This window comes from Lissotriton vulgaris, chromosome 5, assembly GCF_964263255.1.
Source record: "Lissotriton vulgaris chromosome 5, aLisVul1.2, whole genome shotgun sequence".
In the NCBI taxonomy this organism is placed as follows: domain Eukaryota; kingdom Metazoa; phylum Chordata; class Amphibia; order Caudata; family Salamandridae; genus Lissotriton; species Lissotriton vulgaris.
This window is the reverse complement of record NC_141693.1, coordinates 131,736,320-131,755,869: the sequence shown is the minus strand read 5'-3', so window position 1 is coordinate 131,755,869 and position 19,550 is coordinate 131,736,320. Positions and strand designations below refer to the sequence as shown.

The 19,550-nt window shown below is 44.1% G+C and overlaps 1 protein-coding gene across 3 annotated transcripts in view; it reads left to right on the top strand.

The window, feature by feature from the left end:
- Window positions 1-19,550, top strand: part of RXRA (retinoid X receptor alpha) — a 474,620-nt gene that overhangs the window by 380,964 nt on the left and 74,106 nt on the right. For all 3 annotated transcript variants that reach the window (XM_086921055.1, XM_086921053.1, XM_086921054.1), the window contains 2 exons: window positions 3,688-3,838; window positions 10,778-10,957. In XM_086921055.1, coding sequence (XP_086777181.1) covers window positions 3,688-3,838; window positions 10,778-10,957 — 331 coding nt within the window. The remainder of the gene's footprint in view (window positions 1-3,687; window positions 3,839-10,777; window positions 10,958-19,550) is intronic.

Sequence of the window (19,550 nt, the reverse complement as noted above, 5' to 3'; positions counted from 1 at the left end):
ATATTATTAGTTGAATCAGTGCACATTAAAGCGAAATGGAAGGTATTCAAAGTGGCAGCCATGAAACCCTTCACCTGTTGAGTTTACCCTCATAGTAATTGGAAATTAATAAAACATAATGCCTGGAAACGACTTGAAATTAATTTCGCAGCTTACCATTGTATTCGTTTCTGAATATATTCTTTTCTAGCAACAGTCCTAGAACAGGGATCTGTGGGAAAATAACGAATGTCATAGTGAACAATTGCTCTTTTCACAACGAATACAAATGAATTAATTATTTAACATTAAGTGGGCTGTCTTGAAGAACCCATAATAAAGAATTCCATAACTTTAAAAATGCCCATTAACATTCCTGATCCAGACACTAACTTTATCAGTGACTGTAAGGCTAACTCTGACCTAACCTGAGTTCCATACCTCAACCGAACCTTAGTCATAGCCTTGTCCCTAAATTTAACCTATCCCTAACTCCAACCCTTAACTTGCCCATAATCCTTGTCCATACCCTACCTCTAACCTAAACTTAACCCTAACACCAAACTTTAACCTTACCATAATCCTAATACACTACCTCTAACCTAACCCTAACCAGGCATTACGAAATCTACTCCTCCACTTGCTATGTCGAGTCAGATTTGAACAGGGCGAGCTATTTTTAGGGCCTAATGGGCTGGGCTGGGAAGTGACCGCCAGCTGGCAAAGAACAGGTGTTCTGTTCATTCAGAAAGTGAATGAGCAATAAAGGTACCTTTAAATCTTGTTATTATTTCATCACATTTTCCGTGCATTCAAAGACAGAGGTCAAATGTCAGCTCATGTCCTCTTACAGATTGCTGATTATTTTATCCTAGAGATTGGTGTTTACTTTTATATCTCTGTCTGCAGAGTTAGAGGATTTTATAAAGTGAACTATCTTAAAATTGTTCTGTGCACACCTTTAAATAGCTTGGAAATTAATTGTACAGAGATTTCAAAATGTATTTCAGTAAATAGAAAACACTTCAAAGAATATATTTGTCTTTAGAAAAGCACTTTTGTAAAATTCTCAAGTGAGATGGAAACAAAGATTTTAATAGGATCAAAACAAATCTGAATACTGTACTTGATGTGCATATGATAAATATTTGCTTTACACTATACAGTTTGATCAGCAAAACTGCATGTTGGTGGGAATGTTTGTGGCCAGTTCAATGGAAAATATCTGCCTGCACTACCACATCATGCTCTAGTAATAGATTTCTTGAAAGTGAGAGCATTGAAATACGAACAGGGAACATTTCTGCATTTCTGAACCCCCTCTGATGATAATGCTATGGGTGAACTAGGAGGCAAGTTAGGAGTCATGTGTACGCCAATATGTGGGCTAGCTTTTTATTCTACATGGAGTAAACGTTTAGTGTATTGAATCACACTAAAGAGTTTTTTGTACAGCAGACATAATAAACTCATATTTGAAGGTGCTCTTATATGTGACAATGAAGAAAAAGGTGACTCGTGAAATAACATAGTTGTGTAGTATCACACAATTTAAGACGAGTTTATGTATGGATCAAGCACATTACAGTGAAGTCAACAAGATAATTCAAGTCACTAGACCTGTTGGAACTAGAAACAAAATTCTGGTTTTTGGAGGTCTACTAACTCCAGCCCTTAACCTTACCTTAATCCTAACCTTTTACTAGCTCTGACCTAACCCTAACTCCAATCCTTAATCTTAGCCCCTACACTAGCTCTAACGTCTAACCTAACCCCAAACTTTCACTTTATCTTAACACTAGCCCTTTCACAAACCCAAACCCTCATACAATTTCAACCCTAACACTATTTCTAACCCTTTACAGTTTCTATCCCTAGCTCTAACCAAACTATTTGTAACTCTGATTCTCAGCCTACCGCTATACTAACATATCCCTTACATTTATTTAAACCCTACCGCTACTTCTTATCTTAGACCTAACCCAATTTGTAATATTGATCTTTACAGCAAGCATAATTTCATCTTTTACCGATTTGAATTAACGTCACTTTGCTTTTTCCAGTATATTTTTTCATTTTCACTTAAAAACAGATTTGACATTTATACTTTTCCTTTAGGGGAGTGTTAATAATACATTTTTTTTAATGTAATCTCCAGGCGGTAGGGCGTGAGCAGCAAATGCAGTGCATAGTGTGTACTGGCATATGAGGCTTCTTTTCTTGTGTACCTGACAGATTTAGCTTGTGCATAGACCCATCTGAGCTTTGTGACAAAGCTTAGTCACAAGAAGACACTGAGCGGTATCAATATCTTTGCACACACCATCCCCTGTAAAAACAGGTGGCTGCATGTTGGGTGTTAGATTGGATAAACCATGCTCCTGAAAACAATACCCGGCATTTGGGATCTACGTTGGTTCACTTTGTGTTTTATGCTATGTGCATATTTAAGAAGTTTTAAGATTGCTGTAAGACCTAGCTGGTGTTATGAAAGGGTACAGTGACACCATCAAGTTGGTCTTGTTTATCAGTCTATATTCTGTTTATCACTCCTATATATTATTTAGTGATCTTCTGTCCATATCGCCTGTCTTTTCTCTGCCCACCTGTTCTCCTCTCTCTGTCTCTTTGGTACATCCCTTCTTTCCTTGTCTACCCCCCTCGCTTTTTTTCTGTCTACATCTTCTCTCAGTTGTGTGCCCACCCCTTTTCTATCTCTAGCTCTTTTCTCTTTGGTCCATCCCTGCGTTCTTTAGTCTGCACCATTTCTTATTCTGTCTATCCTTTTCCTTATGTCTATATATTCTCTCTTTTTTGTGCCCTTTCTCTCTCTAAATCTTGTCTTTTTGGTCTACCGCTTAATCTCCCTGTCACTTCCCTTCTGTCTGCCCCTTCTATCTTGTTATTGACAATTCCCAATGCAGCTTTTTTCTGTTTCTCGTATGTTTTTCCCTTTGCCTCTCTGTCCCTTCTCTCTTGTCCTCTTTTTTCTCCATATCCCTTTTTTGTCTGTCATTCTGTTTCTTTTGCCTGCCCCTTATCTTTCCTATATCTGTCTAGTTCATCTATAGCCTGTCATTCCCTTCTCTTTTATGTCTCCTCTTCACTATATTTGAATTCTCTTTTGTTTATTTATTATGTATATTCTCTCTTCTGCTTTTCTATCACATCTAATTTCTATCCTGTCTATATCTTTAATCTTTTTTCTGCCTTTTCCCTATTCTGTCTATGCAGTTCCCTCTCAGTCCTATCCCTTCTCTTTTCTGTTTATTCTTCTGTCTGTCTCTTCTCTCTTCTGTCTGTACATCCCTTCTATAACTTACATCTATCTCTTCTGTCAATTCTATTTATGTTTCTTCTTTATTGTTTCATGTCCTGTCTATCTCTCTTAACAGTCCTATTCAGCGACACACTTGCATAATGAATTTTACTTTGTAAATCCACATTCATGAAGAAGTTATAATTAGAAGCCTTGCAGTGATGTGTAATAACATGTGGTACAGCTTTGCCTCCTAAAATTAATTGAGCAGGATGTGGGCAGTACAGAGTTTTAAGAAATGTTGGCAGCTCGTTGCACCCAGCCCTTGCTCGCCCTTAGTGACCGGAAAGTTGGCTGGCATTGGGTTGATTGTACGATGAGAGTGGTGTCTCTGTTTTTCTTCTTGTTTTTAATGTGGTCGATTGTGCTCTTTCCTTCTTTTTTTGTAGCTCAATTCTCCGATGAGCTCCATGAACAGCCCGGAAGATATCAAACCCCCCCTGGGATTAAATGGGGTCCTTAAAGTGCCCATGCACCCTTCTGGAGCCATGACGTCCTTCACCAAGCACATTTGCGCCATCTGCGGGGACCGATCCTCAGGTAACACCAGTTGGCATCAAACAGGAGGGCAACCGCACCATCCACCTCCAAGTCTTCAACCTGTTTTATGCTGAGATCCTTGCATAGATCCCTGTGGAGCTCTCACAGTACACAAAAAGAACTGCAGTCTCCCCCACACGTGTGACTACCCCAGAACCTTTTGAAAGTGTTCTGAGTAGCTGCGCTCGCGCTCACGTGGTCCCTGGAAGCATGGAGCACAGTGGTCACTTCTTGGCTAGTGGAGGCCGGGTGACAGGGTTGTCTTCTACAGACAACCTCTCCAACTCCAACCACGTCCTATCAGTAGGAGATGTCTTCTCTCTGGCCTGACTTCAAGCAGGATGGATAGGGACTCCGTGAGCATCAGACACGGCCACTGTGAGGCACCTAGAAAGCTAAGATGTTTTTATAAGGCTTCATAAAAATAAACATGCATTGACAAAGCCAAACAGTTAGGCTTGCTTTCTGCGTTCTAACTAAAATGTTAAAAGCTTGCTGCAATGAAAAGAAAAGAAAAAACAACTGCTTAACGTATACAGTGCATCTATAACATAAGGAATTAAATGTGTTGTGATTCAGTTTACTTTTGAGATGTAAATTAGTCCCACATGAATTGTAATACAAGCTCTACATAGGTAGTAGAATAATACACCAGACTACCAATAGTATGGGGTGAGAGGAAACCACTTCCTTAAGCGAGGCGGAGCCAATGGCCACTTTTAAGCATACTTAAAAGAATAGGTTAGAATAGTCCTGGCAGACAGCTCTGCTTTTAAGCTAGACCTAGAAAACTACCCAAGGATTTCGCACATTAGGGGATAGTATAATGTCTTTATGGCAGGTCTCTCGTACACGTGAGCATATCTTGCTGCCTTAAAGCAAAGACGTATGCAGAATATAACGTGACTGTGGCACTACTATCTAGTTTGTCCAAATGCAAATGTTGCACCATATGTCCTTCCCAGGATACCTGAGGGTTTTAAGGTAAGCAAGGGGCAGAACGGGAAAGTGTGTTATCAGTAAATGTGTTGCATGTAATAAGGAATCTGGTATGTAGGTATGTAGGAAGCTATTTGCCTTGTGATGTCTTGATGCCGCACAGGAGAACCCTCCCCAGTTATCCTCTTTGGGAGCGGTGTCTGCAGGGAGGGTAAAGTAGCCGGAGTTTTTGGAGATGGATAGCAGGGAGGGTAAAGTAGCCAGAGTTTTTGGAGATGGATAGCTAGGAATGCTATCTGCTGGGGAGGATTCAGTCTGTGCTTAGCACACTGCCGTGTTTGTGCCTGGCACGCCTGAGCATGCTTTCCCTGTTCAGCAGAGTGACCTGAAGTTGACAGACAAACTTGACAGACAGGGGTCCTGTGCAGGTCACTTGCCAGACAGAAGGCAACACATACATGTTCTGTCATTTCATGCAGTGTTCAGTTTGTCTTAGGTGATACAGTAGATCATAAGCTAAAACTACAGTCTCTAATCCACAGCAATGAATAAGGACATTCCAGACTAAATCCCAGTGATGTCTTTTATGTACGATTACTCGATAGACATTGACTCACCAATAGTGCCTGGGTTGTCCCTGCGTTCCACTCTTAGCTCCTCAATATCCTCTTATTTGCTGTTAAAGGGTTAGTGGAAGGATTTGAAATGAAAACTAAATGCAGCAGACATGATTTTTGGAGCCCAGTTTGCTTTTTGTTCCTGACGCTGCCTCGTAGAGCCCTGAGACCAGGGATAGCAAGGGCACTGATAGAAGTACCCAAGGCTAAACCAAGATTAGCTGCTACTTCCCATGGTGATCCCTAATTGACTTACTCGGTTCCCTCCGTCAATGTCCTATGTTCCCCTCCAAGGAAAGATGCGACGGTGAGACTTCGGTATCCGCTTGCCAAAGGTAAGTTTTACATGAGTGTTAAAGGAGGACCTCCTTAGACCCTCACAGGTGTTCAGGTGCATACGGTTACTTGCATCCGGGATGATAGATAAGTCAAAGACGTGAGTTCCATGTTTTGCGAGATATACTTGCTTTTGTTATTGCCAATGTTGTTAAGATAATGTGGATTAATAAAGACGCAGGACGACACCGCTTAGATGGCTCTCTAGCAAAAACTATTTGCAGTGCTTGGGTGTCTGCGATTTACGCATGTTCTTCCTCTAGAAATCACAGATCATTTCTGATAGGGAAGTATAGCACGTGGCAAAAAGTTACCGTACTCTGTTGTATGACGGCGGAACGATGCACATGAGGTGCAGCTTATCTAGAACATGACGCCTCAACCAAGGTCTTTAAAAAAAAAAAAAAACAACAACTTTAAGTGGAAGGTATATTTCAGTTGTTAATGAGCCTTTATTTCTAGTTCTTGTGTACGGCTCACCTATGGACGGCTTCTAGACGTCTGTTGTGGAACGCCTGTTGTGAACAATATATATATTTAATCTTTTTGCCGCAATGGTGCTTTTTTATGCTTTTCTTTTTAGTGTTCAAAGTATTTTATTGAGTGCATAAACATATAGCAATATGATATGCAAAACAAGTATAAGGTTTGCTGTAATACAAACATTACAAGTAACTGGTAACCCGTTCCATATAATTGGTACAAAGGAGCCTTCTCACATACATATCATGATACATTAGACTAGAGTATGTAGAGAAAGAAGACTTAAAAGTAGGGTCCACCATCATACCAAAACCTAGGTGGGAGTAGATAAAACAAGGGTTATGCATGACAAAGGGCTCCCACATTGTAGGATGTTCATTATGAAATACAAGACAACCTAAAGTTTCTCTTACATCATAAAAGCACACGTAGGGAAGTCGACTTGGGGTCAGCTGGCATGCCTTCGTGTCACCGTCATTACCTTGCATCTTACTCAGAGACTTCTCTTCCTGGGTTTGTCCCTCCTCTGTAGTTTAGCTCATATTCCATCCTTTAGACTGGACGTTGTGCATCTTTCCATTACTCCACGTCAGGAAACAATTTTTCCTTTTCTTTAAGCTTTGCCTCTGGGCGCGTGTTTTTTTTTGCTCTCTCTCGTGTGCTCCTTCACCCTCCGAAAGGTCTGCATTGGCAAAGCCCGAGCACGAAACCTATTGGCTTTGCCAATGCTTGTTTTATATTGTCTTCTTTTCCTCTGGTCCCCACTTTCCAGTATCCTACTGCTTTCCTGGAGCTCTCGGCATCTTTTCCTGTTTACTTTTTCTTCTCCTTTCCATACTTTGCTAACTTTCCTCTTTAATTTGCTTTGAATCTCCACATGTCTTCGTCTCTATCTGCTTATTTTTTTTCCTGCTGCACGTTGTGCTTTTCCTGGCTGCTCCCTTGTTTCCGTCCTTGTCTCATCCTTTCTCGCTTCCCTTTTCCACCTTGACTTCCTCCCTATTTTTCCTTCTCTTTTTCTTGCTCCCCTTTACATCCTTGTCTCCCTAGTCCCTTTTACTTTCATTTTCTTTTTATGTCTGCCTTCTTTCAGCTTATCTCCTTCCCCTTCCTGGATTTTCCGTCATTTCCTTTGTTTTGCGCATCTGCTTCCTCACCTCTGTTTCCCCTTTTCTCTTCCCCTTTCGTCGTCCCTGTGTTCCTCTCTTCCGCTCCACAACTTGTTTCTCCCGTTATCTCTTTTCTCTGTCTCTCTCCCTTCTTTCTTCTTCCTCCCCTTCCCGCCAGGGTTTTTGTTTGGACACACAGGAGTTGTTGGGGTGAAGCCCGGCCGCATATAGCCGTCATCCTTGAGTCTCTGTGAGGCAGAAGACATTCTTGTCGGTAAACATCACGAAGACATGCAGCCATGGCGCTGCCTCCTACTTCTGCAGCCTTGGGGTTGCCATAGAGATGCTGTAATTTTGAGGGTGGCCTCATGGGGATGTTTTGCTTTTTCCTACTTTTGACAGTGATGTGTTCTTCACTCCGGTTCCAAGTTCCGCCGCTCTTTCCATAACCCAAAGGCTGTTAATCCGCTGGGAACGGCGCTCGCTTCCAGACAAACTACTAACCATCGGCGCGGGTTGAGAGAGAGCTTAAAGAAGCCTCGAAGAGATGCGATGATGTCCGGTTTTGAGTTTTCGCCACAGACTATGCATGCTTACCGTTGCCTGGCTTCATTGTCGCTCTTGAGGGACAGCTTTCCATCCTCTTCTTGTTTCTCCTTCCCATGAGTATAGACACATTACTGTGTCCTTACACTGCTCACTTTTTCAGGCTATATTTTTTTCATTTTGTCGAACCACTTTACAAGAGTGTGTGTGTGTTTTCCAGCTGTCTGTAATTCTCCCTTCTCTGTGTTCCTCGCCTGTCTCCTTGCGTCCACCCTCTGTTGTCCGTGTGCAGTTCCAAATTACCAAATAGGCAAAGTAGGCAACGGCTCAAAATATATCTTAAAGTACATAAACCAGAGACATCAGATTCACATAACAGCTTGTCTCCTAAAAGCTCATCTTCTGGCAGCTGTCAGTTTGTAAAAAAATCCGGTGCATTGGGTATTAGGAGATAATTTGCGAGGGAGGCCCTGAAATTTCGACAGCGTATGGGCCTCCACAGGTTTAATCCGGCACTGTCCATGTGCTTTACTCGCTGCTCCTGCCCATCCTCTGTTGTTCATGTGTTTCCCTGGCTCATCCCGTCCACCCCACGTTGTCCATTTGCTTGCCCAGGCCCCACCCGCCCACCCTCCGTTGCCATGTGCTTGCCCAGCTCCTCCCACGTACTGTGTTGTCCGTGTGCTCCCACATTCCCTTATAACCGTCCTCTCCCCCTTCCTTCTCTACTGCTCTCCGTCCATGGTACCTTGTCCCCTAACCCACCATCCCCAATTGTTTATGGAGGAGGTAGTGGAACGAGGTGACACAGATGGAGTCAGAGGCGCAACTAGAGCCAAATTTCGGGAGGGGCTAAGAAAAAATTTCGGGGGGGGGGGGGCTGACTTTAAAACACATGCAATTACCATACATGCCTTTTCCACGCAGTTGCTTTTACCACACATGCTAAGTATATGTAAGGTAACTATAAATGAATATATATTTTTTGAGGGGGAGGCAACCCCCATATATATGAAATATATATATTTTTTCTTTTTTGGGGGGGTGAACCCCCTCCAAATTCGCCATGCTTTTCATTTTCTACTGACCTCAGCTTTACCACTACCCACACTACACCCTAAAATTACCCTTACCTCCCTTTATTATTGTTAAACCCTATACCCTAAAATGACCCATATCTCCCTTTACCACTACCCACCCCTAGACCCTAAAATTACACTGACCTCTCATTACCACTACCCACTGCGACACTCTAACATTACCCTCACCTCACTTTACCACCTCTCACCCCTAAACCCTCGAATTTCCCTTACCTCCCTTTACTACTTCTCACCCCTAAACCCTCGAATGTTCCTTACCTCCATTTACCACTGCCTATCTCAAACCCTAAAACTACCCTTACCTCCCTTTACCATTGCCGAACCCTAAGTCTACAAACTACCCTCAGCCCCCTTTACCATACCAGCACCCAAACCCTTTTTTAAAATAACATAATTATATAATAGAAAAACAAAAAAAACTTACCTGCGTGGAAAAGACATGCATTGTAAAGTTACACATACTTACCTGCATGGTAAAGGCTGCTTGGTAAAGACGTGCATAGTGAAGTTACACATACTTACCTGCATGGTAAAGGCTGTGTGGTACAGATATTTGTATTTGTATTTTGTAGTGTATTTTGTAAAGCGTACAGCTTCCCCAACAGGGCGTCCCGGCGCTGTATAACGCTGTGGAACCCTTCCTGGCTCTCCCTGTGAGATACCATTGTGAAGTTATACATAGTTACCTACATGGTAAAGGCTTCCTGGTAAAGACTTTGTTTTAAAAGCTATTTGTCCCTTGGAAGCAGCACTGTTAGTTTCCCTCAGAAGGTGTAGTTTCAGAATATTGTTACCAGAATGCTTAAATATCATCAAACGTGTATCTTAAATATCATCTAAAGAATATTGTCCCATAGGAGATAATAGAAAAGTTACAGCTCTGTAGGCAACCTATCTTGAGCCTCTTAAACTCACAGAACAGGTAGCGCCCAGGTAGCAGCACTGCGTGGTTCTCTCAAACTCACAGAACAGAACAGGTGCAGCCCAGGTGGCACCAATGTGTGGTTCCCTTACACTCACAGAACAGGTACAGCCCAGGTGGCAGCACTTTGTGGTTCCCTTACACTCACAGAACAGGTACAGCCCAGGTGGCAGCACTTTGTGGTTCTCTCAAACTCACAGAACAGAACAGGTGCAGCCCAGGTGGCAGCAATGTGTGGTTCTCTCAAACTCACAGAACAAAACAGGTGCAGCCCAGGTGGCAGCAATGTGTGGTTCTCTCAAACTCACAGAACAGGTAGCGCCCAGGTAGCAGCACTGCGTGGTTCTCTCAAACTCACAGAACAGAACAGGTGCAGCCCAGGTGGCACCAATGTGTGGTTCCCTTACACTCACAGAACAGGTACAGTCCAGGTGGCAGCACTGCGTGGGCACACGTGGTGTGATTTAGGAACGTGACATAGTTTATACTATGTGTCTTTGGTTAGTTCTGGCCACACATAGTTAGATTTGGAATTGGCACCTCTTTGTAGCAGTCACATATAGTTGGTTTTATTATATTTTGTAGTCCGAGAGGGTTTGTGCACTCGAATCAATGTTGGCAGTACACAGAGGAGTTAGGGAATTACATAAAGTTGGTGGGTCAGTTGCAGCCTCATGAAACAGGGTCTGGAATGATTTGTTGCATGTTGTCTTTGAGCAAGTTTCGGCCACATGCAGCAATGTTTGGGCATGACTGCAATACATGCCTGCCAGTTGCAGCCACATATAGCACATCTTCATGTGTCAGATAATACACTGCATGCCTGTAGAGGTCTTTGGCCAGATGTAGCATCACCCACATGCTCCTTTCTCTACTCCTCCCTACAGGAAAACATTACGGGGTCTACAGCTGCGAGGGCTGCAAAGGTTTCTTCAAACGAACAGTACGGAAAGACCTCAGCTACACCTGCCGGGACAGCAAAGACTGCCTGATAGACAAACGCCAGCGGAACCGCTGCCAGTACTGCCGGTACCAGAAGTGCCTTGCCATGGGCATGAAGAGGGAAGGTAAGCCAATCACGGGTGTTGTACAGTCGCACGTAAGCGGAGGGCTAGAGTTGGGACATGCAGGCATGCCAAGTCAATCCTCAACAGACTGAGCCCAGAACTGTATGCACTTCCAGCTTCTGTCTGCCTCTTAGACTTTAGTGGGGTGCATCTCCAAAAATATAATCACCCAGAAAAATAAATATATAAATGGTACTTATTGGCATTGTGCTTTAAAAAAGTAGATACCTGAAGATGGTATTTCCCAATAAAGATTGAGCGGCTTGGTTGGTCCATACATGTTCCAGTTCTGGAGCTTATTTCACTGCTGATGCAAGTCTCTTACAGACAGTGTAGTTTCTGCATAGGTAAGTTTTCATTTTTGTATATTTAAGCTTCAAGAAATTGAGCCATAAGCCTAAATCCTGGATGTAAGCCATGTACTCTTGGGCACAGAGCAGGAATCCCAGTTGGATGGTACTGCATGGGCTATTGCCACGGAGTCGGGGCATTGGGGGTTGCCAATACCACCATCTTGCAGTATTTGAGAGCCCCTATTGCTCGTTCTCGTTTAGAGCCTAAGCTCAAAGAATGATCCCTGTTGTCTTGCAAGAAGGCTTCCAAAGCAAACTCTCCTGTCATGTCTGAGCAAAGGCGCCTGTCATATTTTGAGCCATTGGTCAGCTCAACGGAGGTAAGTGGATGCATGTTTCTCTCTAGCCCACAGTGTGAAGTGACTCACATGGGATTGGGAGCACGTACGCTGCCCTTCTGGTGCTCGTTGGATGGTTTTGTATGAGATCCCTGTGGCCTGAGGTCCTCCTCAGAGGCGTGATTGTCCATCACAGTGCAAGAAAGCAGCTCAGAATGTTGCAGACTTCTCCTGTGTCCAAACCTTGCCATCTTCAAAGAGATAGCCAATGAGAGGCCTGCCGTTATGTCATTCATAACAGTAGCTTTGTGGTGAGGGCGAGGATTACGCAACAACTCAAGTCAATGCAGTAGGGACCAGAGAGAATTTGGGGGTCAATGAAATATACCTAATCCTTCAAGGCACCCTGGGAACTAAATGGTGTTTTACTATACAGCAGGACATGGATGCACCATTCCAAAACATTTTGAGAGGCATTTCTAGGAAGACGAGACAATTTGAGGGACACTTTAAAAATGCTGTTAGGATTTTTGGGACTGAATAAAAAGGGTGAAGCTCCAATGTGCTTTCAAAAAGATGGATTGGCGTGAAAATCTTATTATCAATCGCAGCGACTTCCATCCATTCAGACTGGTGTCCAGAGATGGACGAACATTTCACAGTTGAATTAAAAAACGGGCACACATTGGCCGATTTCTCATATTGCAAAATGTCTGAAACAGTGGAGCTGTAGGTTTTATTTCAGAAGGAAGACTTTGAAAAGTTCACCAGCAGTTCATACAGTGGTAGAAAATTAAGAAAATATTCACCTGGCCGCATTTTACCACGTTGCACTGCTGTTTTTCCCCTGTAATAAGATGTTGGTCTTAGATTTGTCGCCTGAATATTTGCATCTGAAATCAAAGAAAAATGGTAAATATACAGAGAACTTTTTTGCTAAAGCAAATCTGGACAATGTTAGCCCCCTGTACCTTACAGGGCACAGGGGTTGACTGAAGATGCTTAATATGAAATGTCCCATATGGAGATGTCAGAGTCCAGTGGACTGCAATAGTAATGTCTGACGATTGAAAAGGATCGTGGTTTGAGGAACAAAAAGATGGGTTTTCACGAGTGAGACTTCAGTAAAGTCAAAGTAACTGTTAGGATGAGCTAAGAGTGAGCCTCGGCATCAGGTATGAACATTTACGCCAGTGAGTGACACGTGAGTAGTGTGCTTAAAGACAAGCCTATACTTTCTTTGTCTGGAGAAGAGGAGGCGCATGTCCCATGTTCTCTTAGCTGTGGGACAACTGCATGGAGCATAGATGTTCGTAAAAACATCTGTATAATTTACTGCAGACTGCGGCCCATGCAGTCACATGAGCAGCAGGTTACCACACTGCCTTCCCACTGCCCTATACATGGTCGTGCTTCAAACATATATGGATAGGGCTAGCTGGAATGAGTGGGGCACAGATGAAAGGAACATGTTGGCCCTAATTTAAAATCCTGCTGAGCTGTCCTCCCTCACTGTATCTGTTGTGAGAATTTTGCAGTGCGCTGCACTAAGGGCTGGGGTTGTGCATCATGTAATGGACGTGCCCAGCATTGTCTCCGGTTGCAGACTTTGCAGTTTTATATTATTAGTAACTGAGTTACACCCAGCTCCGGGAAGACACTTGTCAATAGCGTCGCGCTTCCTGCGAGAGTGTTTATGAACAAGCAGCACATTTCTCATGCTGTCAAGAGGAAAGCGCTTGAAAAGCAGCATTATGCAAGAAGCAACCAGTGTCAGACCAGGAAGAGGCCTTTTAATACAAGCGTTGGCAGAGTGGCCTTTAATAATAATAATATTAAGGCTTGTAAAACTCTTAGCTACTTCAAAGCCAAGTGTCCCAGCACAGAAGGCCCAGACTCCAGCAGGCCGCCTACGCGTCAGTTTCCAAAGATTTAGCTCAGTCTAAACATAGGTTGCAAGCGCAAATTCTCTTTATCATAGTAAAGTCTGCCCCATTTGCTTTACCAGTGTGGGGGAATGTACCAAAAAGGGATCCTTTCTACATAGAATGCATATAAGAGATAAAGAATTGAATGTGGCAAACAGCGTGATGATTGAGTGGACTTTTCACATGTAAAATAGTCCCTTAAGCATGGATTGTGGAATAGCCCATCATAGCAGACAAAAACATTTAATTAGAACATACGTCATAGCAGAACCATTGTTGCCCAGTCATGCCCTAAAACTGGCTTTTGCTTCTTCAGCGAGGCTCTCAGGACTCTTGTCTTCTTCAGGGTTTTATCATCTTGTTGGGGATTTAATTCAGCAGCGTTTGTGCGGATGCTCTGTTACTCTCTGCCAGTGGTCAACCAGTTTTCTTTCAATAAGTTCTTGCACACATACATCATTGCATCTCACCACTCACTCTCAAACGTTCCTCACTAAGAGTGCTCAGGGGCCACCATGGGAGCGTCAGTAGCACTTTACAAAGTCCACAAATAAAATACAAAGGGTATTATGGCAGCGCCCTAGTTCAATGAATCCCCCTATTTTCCTTGTCTTGAATACTTAACGTGTGGGTTTTCCTTGTCATGAACACTTAACGTGTGGCTGCTCGTGGCACACGCAGATTCCCCTATCACAGGTTAACAAACATGCCATCCTGTTGTCCAGAGACCAGGATACCCTGATGAACCTCCAGCGTTTGCTAAACCTATGAGTCGAGAGACAGCTGTGAAGGCCTTGAGTACATAAAAAAAAGAAGGCAGTGATGAAAATTGAAGGTAGGTTCTCATCGTCATACTCTGTGTACTTGAGGGTGTCAGCAGGGTATTTCAGAGGCAGGGTACTATTATAGCATTGAGAGGGAAGCAGTGTGTTCTAGGCAAGAAACAGGCTTGGTGTTGTCTATGTGCTGTCAGATGATGGCATTGCACTTCTCTGGAGTGTATAATAGCAGGACCAGGGAGGTAGATGGCACAATTCTTGATTGCTTTCAAGTTTTTTGATTCTGTTGACAGCTTCATTGACGGTGATGGAATAGTATTTAGCTTTGGCTCATGTGTTAAGTTGTCTCCATGTTACACGGACTGACTTCAGAAGGTAAAGGTTATTGTTGGTTCTGTTTTTCTTTCATATTATTTCTTGTCCACGGATGAAGCTTATGATGTTGGTAAGGTCTCCGAGGTATCAAGGTGCCGAAGGTTTCTGGCTGTATATTCCAGTTGTAGTAGCTGCATTGGTGTTCATCCGGTTTTTCTGAAATAATTTGAAGAGTTTTAGAAGGTGTTGATGTCAGATGTAGAGATGGCAGTATGAGAAATTAGTTTGAGCTTTGGGTTGTATATAGAGAAGTCTTTGAAGGACCTGAATGTTTGGTCTTGTTTTGACGTTATTGTGGTAGTTGGATGATCAGCACAGTGATGGGGATGACAGTGTGGGTGGTCAGTCTAAGGGTATGGGAGGCTTGCACTGGATGGTTGTTGGTGCTGCGAAGACAAGGTCTGGATGTGGCATGTGGAGTATGTAGATGTTTGTCATGATGTACAATATTGACTGTGTTGATGAAGTTGGGGAGGGTGTCTTTTTCATGCTTCAGTTGTCAGGGAGGTTTAAGTGACTTAGGTTAGTGGTATGGGCCTGTTGGCTGAAAGAGATGGTGAGGAGATCAGATAATTCATCAATGAAGTCCTTGTTGTGGCCTATAGGCTTGTAGTTGAGAAAGAAGGGGGCGGGGTCTGAGTTGGGAAGTTTCCTTTGAGGAGCTCCATGAAGATGATTGTAGCTTGCTTGCCTGTTGTGCAGGACTAGGAGTATTTATGGATGCTGGTGAGCCCTCCCCACTTTATAATGAGCACGGCCTGCATGCTTGATGCAAAAGCTTTGATATCTGGGGACAAACCCTCTGGGTCAAACTTGGAGGACTTTGTAACTGGTAAAAGGGCTGCATTAAGGCTTCACATCTGGTGGTACCAATTTCCTAATATTATTCCCTTTCCTTGGGGGATTACAGGGAGAGAACTATTGATCTCCCGTGCCAAGTAATATTGCAACCAATATTACAACATGACTACAGGCGCTTGTAATGAGGTTCTTAGTTGTACGGGAACTAGTAACATTTCCTAGTCCTTCCACTGCAACTTATTGCAAGGGATCTGAAAAATCGCATTTGGCTGTTACTTCACGGTCCCTCAAAATCCACTTCCAGTCTTCAAAAGCAAAATGCATACATGGCCAGTGGATGTTCCCAGCTTCTTTCTGTTGCTCATACAAGCAAGATCCACACCAAACTTTCAAGATAACCACTGACATTTTAAATGGTTTCCATCTAGAATTGATGGATATAAATGTATCTTTTGTGGACATCCTGGAAATCTGGCAAGGATCAGGTCAGGCCTTCCTATGCGTGAGTTGGACACCCCAGGACTTTGCCTTGTCATGTTTGTCTCGAAGGGAACTGCAAAAGATCTACAGTTGTGGCTAACTAACAGCGATTGAGTCAGAAGCAGACCCGATCTCACAGGAGTGACAGTTGCGTCACTGCTGGGATGGGCGGGCATCTGGGAGAGATTGAGATCAGAGAGGACTCTAGTCTCCACGGAATCCGGACTCCACATCAACCTGTTGGAACTCTGTGTGATCCATCTGGCACTGAAAGCCTTTTCTACCCTCTATCAAGGGTAGAAAGGGAAGGCTAGTGCAGGTGTTCACGGACAACATCACTACCATGTGGTACTGCAACAAGAAGAGCGGGGTGGGGTAGTGGACCCTTAGGAAAGAGGTCCTGCGTCCCTGGACATGGCTGGAACTGCATGGCATATCCCTCATAGTTCAAGATCTGGCAGGCTCTCTGAATGCCAGAACAGGCAAACTCAGCTGCCGATTCCTAGCGGATCACGAATGGAATTTCCACCCGGAGGAGGCGCAAGTTCTCTTTCAATAGTGGGAAGAGCCATGATTAGAACTGTTCGCATCCACTGAGAACGGGTAATGTCAGTAGTTTTGCGCACTCGAGTTTTCGAAGGTGGCGCACGCTCAGAGATGCTTTCGTCTTGAGTGGAGCACAGGCCTCCAAATGCCTTTCCACCCATCCCATTCCTGCCCAGAGTTCTCAAGAAGATCAAGTACCGCCCTTGGCCCAAGTCATCCTTGTGGCTCAGGATTGGGCACAGAAAGTCTGGTATCCCGAGTTACTAAGCATGGCCATTGATCCTCCGATCAGGCTGCCCATTCAGGAGGATCTTCTGCAGCAGCTGGGGAGGGTTCTCCACTCGAACCTGTCCAGTGTCTACCTTCTTGCATGGAGATAGAGCAGAACAGTTGACAGCTTTCAACCTTCCTCCGGAAGTCTACAACATCATCTTGGCAGCCAGGTGTCCCTCCACCAAGATGGTATACGCCTCCTATTGGAAAAAAATTGTGGCATAGTACAGAAAAATACTTTGATCCCCTTTCTGAAGTTCTTCTTTTCATTCTTTCTCTTGCCTAGCAGGGCTCTGTTCTAGGCACTCTTAAGGCTTATCTGTCTGCTCTTTATACCTTTTTGACTTTGCTGACCAACACTCAATTTACAAATCCACTATTGCAAATAGGTTTCTTAAAGGTCTTGTTCATCTTTTACCTCCTTCGCCATTTATCATGCCTCAGTGGGACCTTAATCTGGTATTTGATGTGTGCTGCTTTCGAGCCTCTCCATGATTGTCCACTCAGGTTTCCTATCATTAAAACAGCTTTCCTTGTGGCTATTACATCTGACCGTAGACTGAGTGAGCTGCAGGCCTTGTCATCCAAACCACCTTACCGCTCAATCTATTCTCCCAAAAGTGGTCACTCCATTTCACGTGGCCAATCTATCACACTGCCTACTTTTTGCGCTGCTCCACTTACCTCTAAAAAAAGGAGCAAATCTACAATCTGGACCCAAAAAGAATGTTATTTGCTCTACCTTGACCGCACACGAGTTCCAGGTGGACAACTATCTCTTCATGGGGTATGATGGTGCGAAGAAAGATCGGGATTTGCAGAAGTGGACCATCTCGAGGTGGGTCCTGCTCTGCATTAAAATCTGCTTTGCATTGGCCAAGAAGCAGCCTCCTCAAGGCTTGCGAGCTCATTCCACGTGAGTTAAAGGTGCGAGCAATGCATTAGTCCACGGAGTTCCGGTCCTTGATATCTGCCAGGCAGCAACCTGGGCTTCCCTGCAACATTACTGCCTGGATAGTCAGGTCCATATGGATGGGCATTTTGCACATTCGATCCTGCAGGACTTCCTTGTATGAAATTGGTCCGCAGACATACTACCGGGATGGTATTGCTTGGATATCTATTATAAGATAAGAAATCTGTGGCTAGACGTCTCGATCAGATGAACAAGTTACTTACCCTGAGTAACGCCTTATCTGGTAGAGACTATATCTAGCCGCAGATTCCTTATCGACCAACCTATCCTCCCCGTTCTTTGAAAAGATTTCTAGGGACAGGTATGATCCCTTTCAGGTCTCTAGTTTTCCACACCAGTGATTAGTGTCCTTCATGGCTCCTCTACCAGATAAGGCATTACCAAAGGTAAGTAATTTGTTCTTGAAGTGAGTTGACCAGAATGACAGGATGATGACCCCACACCAGGATCTGAACCTGATTCCTCAGTTCCACTGTCGACCGCTCTAGCCACATCTCCAAATTCCTGTTGCGTTGCCAATTAGAAAATAACAATGCAGCAGCATCCCTGCACAGGAATACACTATTGCTTGTCAGAGTGGCACAAACACATCCCATCTGAAAGGCTCATTTTCAGCAGCTTTTGTGCTGCACATACCCATACTTCAGAGCCCGAGCCCTGTTGCCACTAGGAGTACTGGTACTCTCCTTACTCAAGGAAAAGTTCTGGTACTCTAGGAGAAAACTGAGAAGGGCCTCTACAAAGTACTAGTGAGTATCAGCCCATTTGAAGGGCTGGTCTTGATCACCTTAAGTTCAGTAAAGGCCTTAAAACCATACTTTGTTCAAAATATTTTCCTTTGGACTGAATTTAGGCTGCCCTTCACTTCACAGATTCTTGAATCCTTCCTTCCAGGATTAATGATTGCACTTATAAACAACCATATGGATAGAGGCTTGTAAGTGTTAGCTTGTGGCAGGAAGTCACTTCATAGCACTACATAGGTAGCTTTCTGATACCTGGAGTGAAAAGGGAAAGACTCACCAAAGTTCACCTTTCCATGTGCAAGACAGGAGTCTTTGATGCCTGCCTTACAGGTGAACAAACCGCTTAAACTGCACGACCGCTGCATGGTACCGCTGATCGCGTCAGGACCAGTGCTTTAAATGTAAATACTGAAGTGTTGATACTCACTACCCACAGTACAGTTTGCTTCTGGGAAGGGCCGGCAATCACTCTCCCATTAAATGTATTGCAGCAGAGTTCAGAAGAGCAGGTACTGAGTATCGGGCAGTCCCTGCCCATTTAAAGCACTGGTTTGGACTTTGCATACTGCAAAATCATGTCAGTGTTCTTGGAGGGCGAGATTGACATGTTTTGAAGGGTGAAAGATGTTAAAGCCCATTGAAGTGTACGGGAGGCATCCATTTCGCCTGCCTGGTGGGGGGAGATAGGTCCATGGTGGTTGTTGACATGCTGCAGGGAGGGGGAGTGGAGAGGAATGTCTGTGACACTCTAATCTTTTTTTTTTTCTGCACATGGGATCAATTCTGAGTCTCTCTTGAAAATACTTACTGAATCCAGATTAATACTGCGACCAGCAAACGTCCCCGGTTGTGTAACTGTTACAAGAGAGGGTACCACTTTACTTGGTCGTACCCGTTGGATATCTGTGCGTGCTGGGCTCGGCCTGCGGTGTGTTGTTTCTGTGCACGCCTTGCCGTGAGCGTGGAGCCGGCTCTCGCGTGGCTTGCCTGCCTGCCTGCCTGTGCGGTCTCAGGGGAGAGGCCAGGCAGAGGGCGGGGAAGCAGCCTCTTTTGTAAAA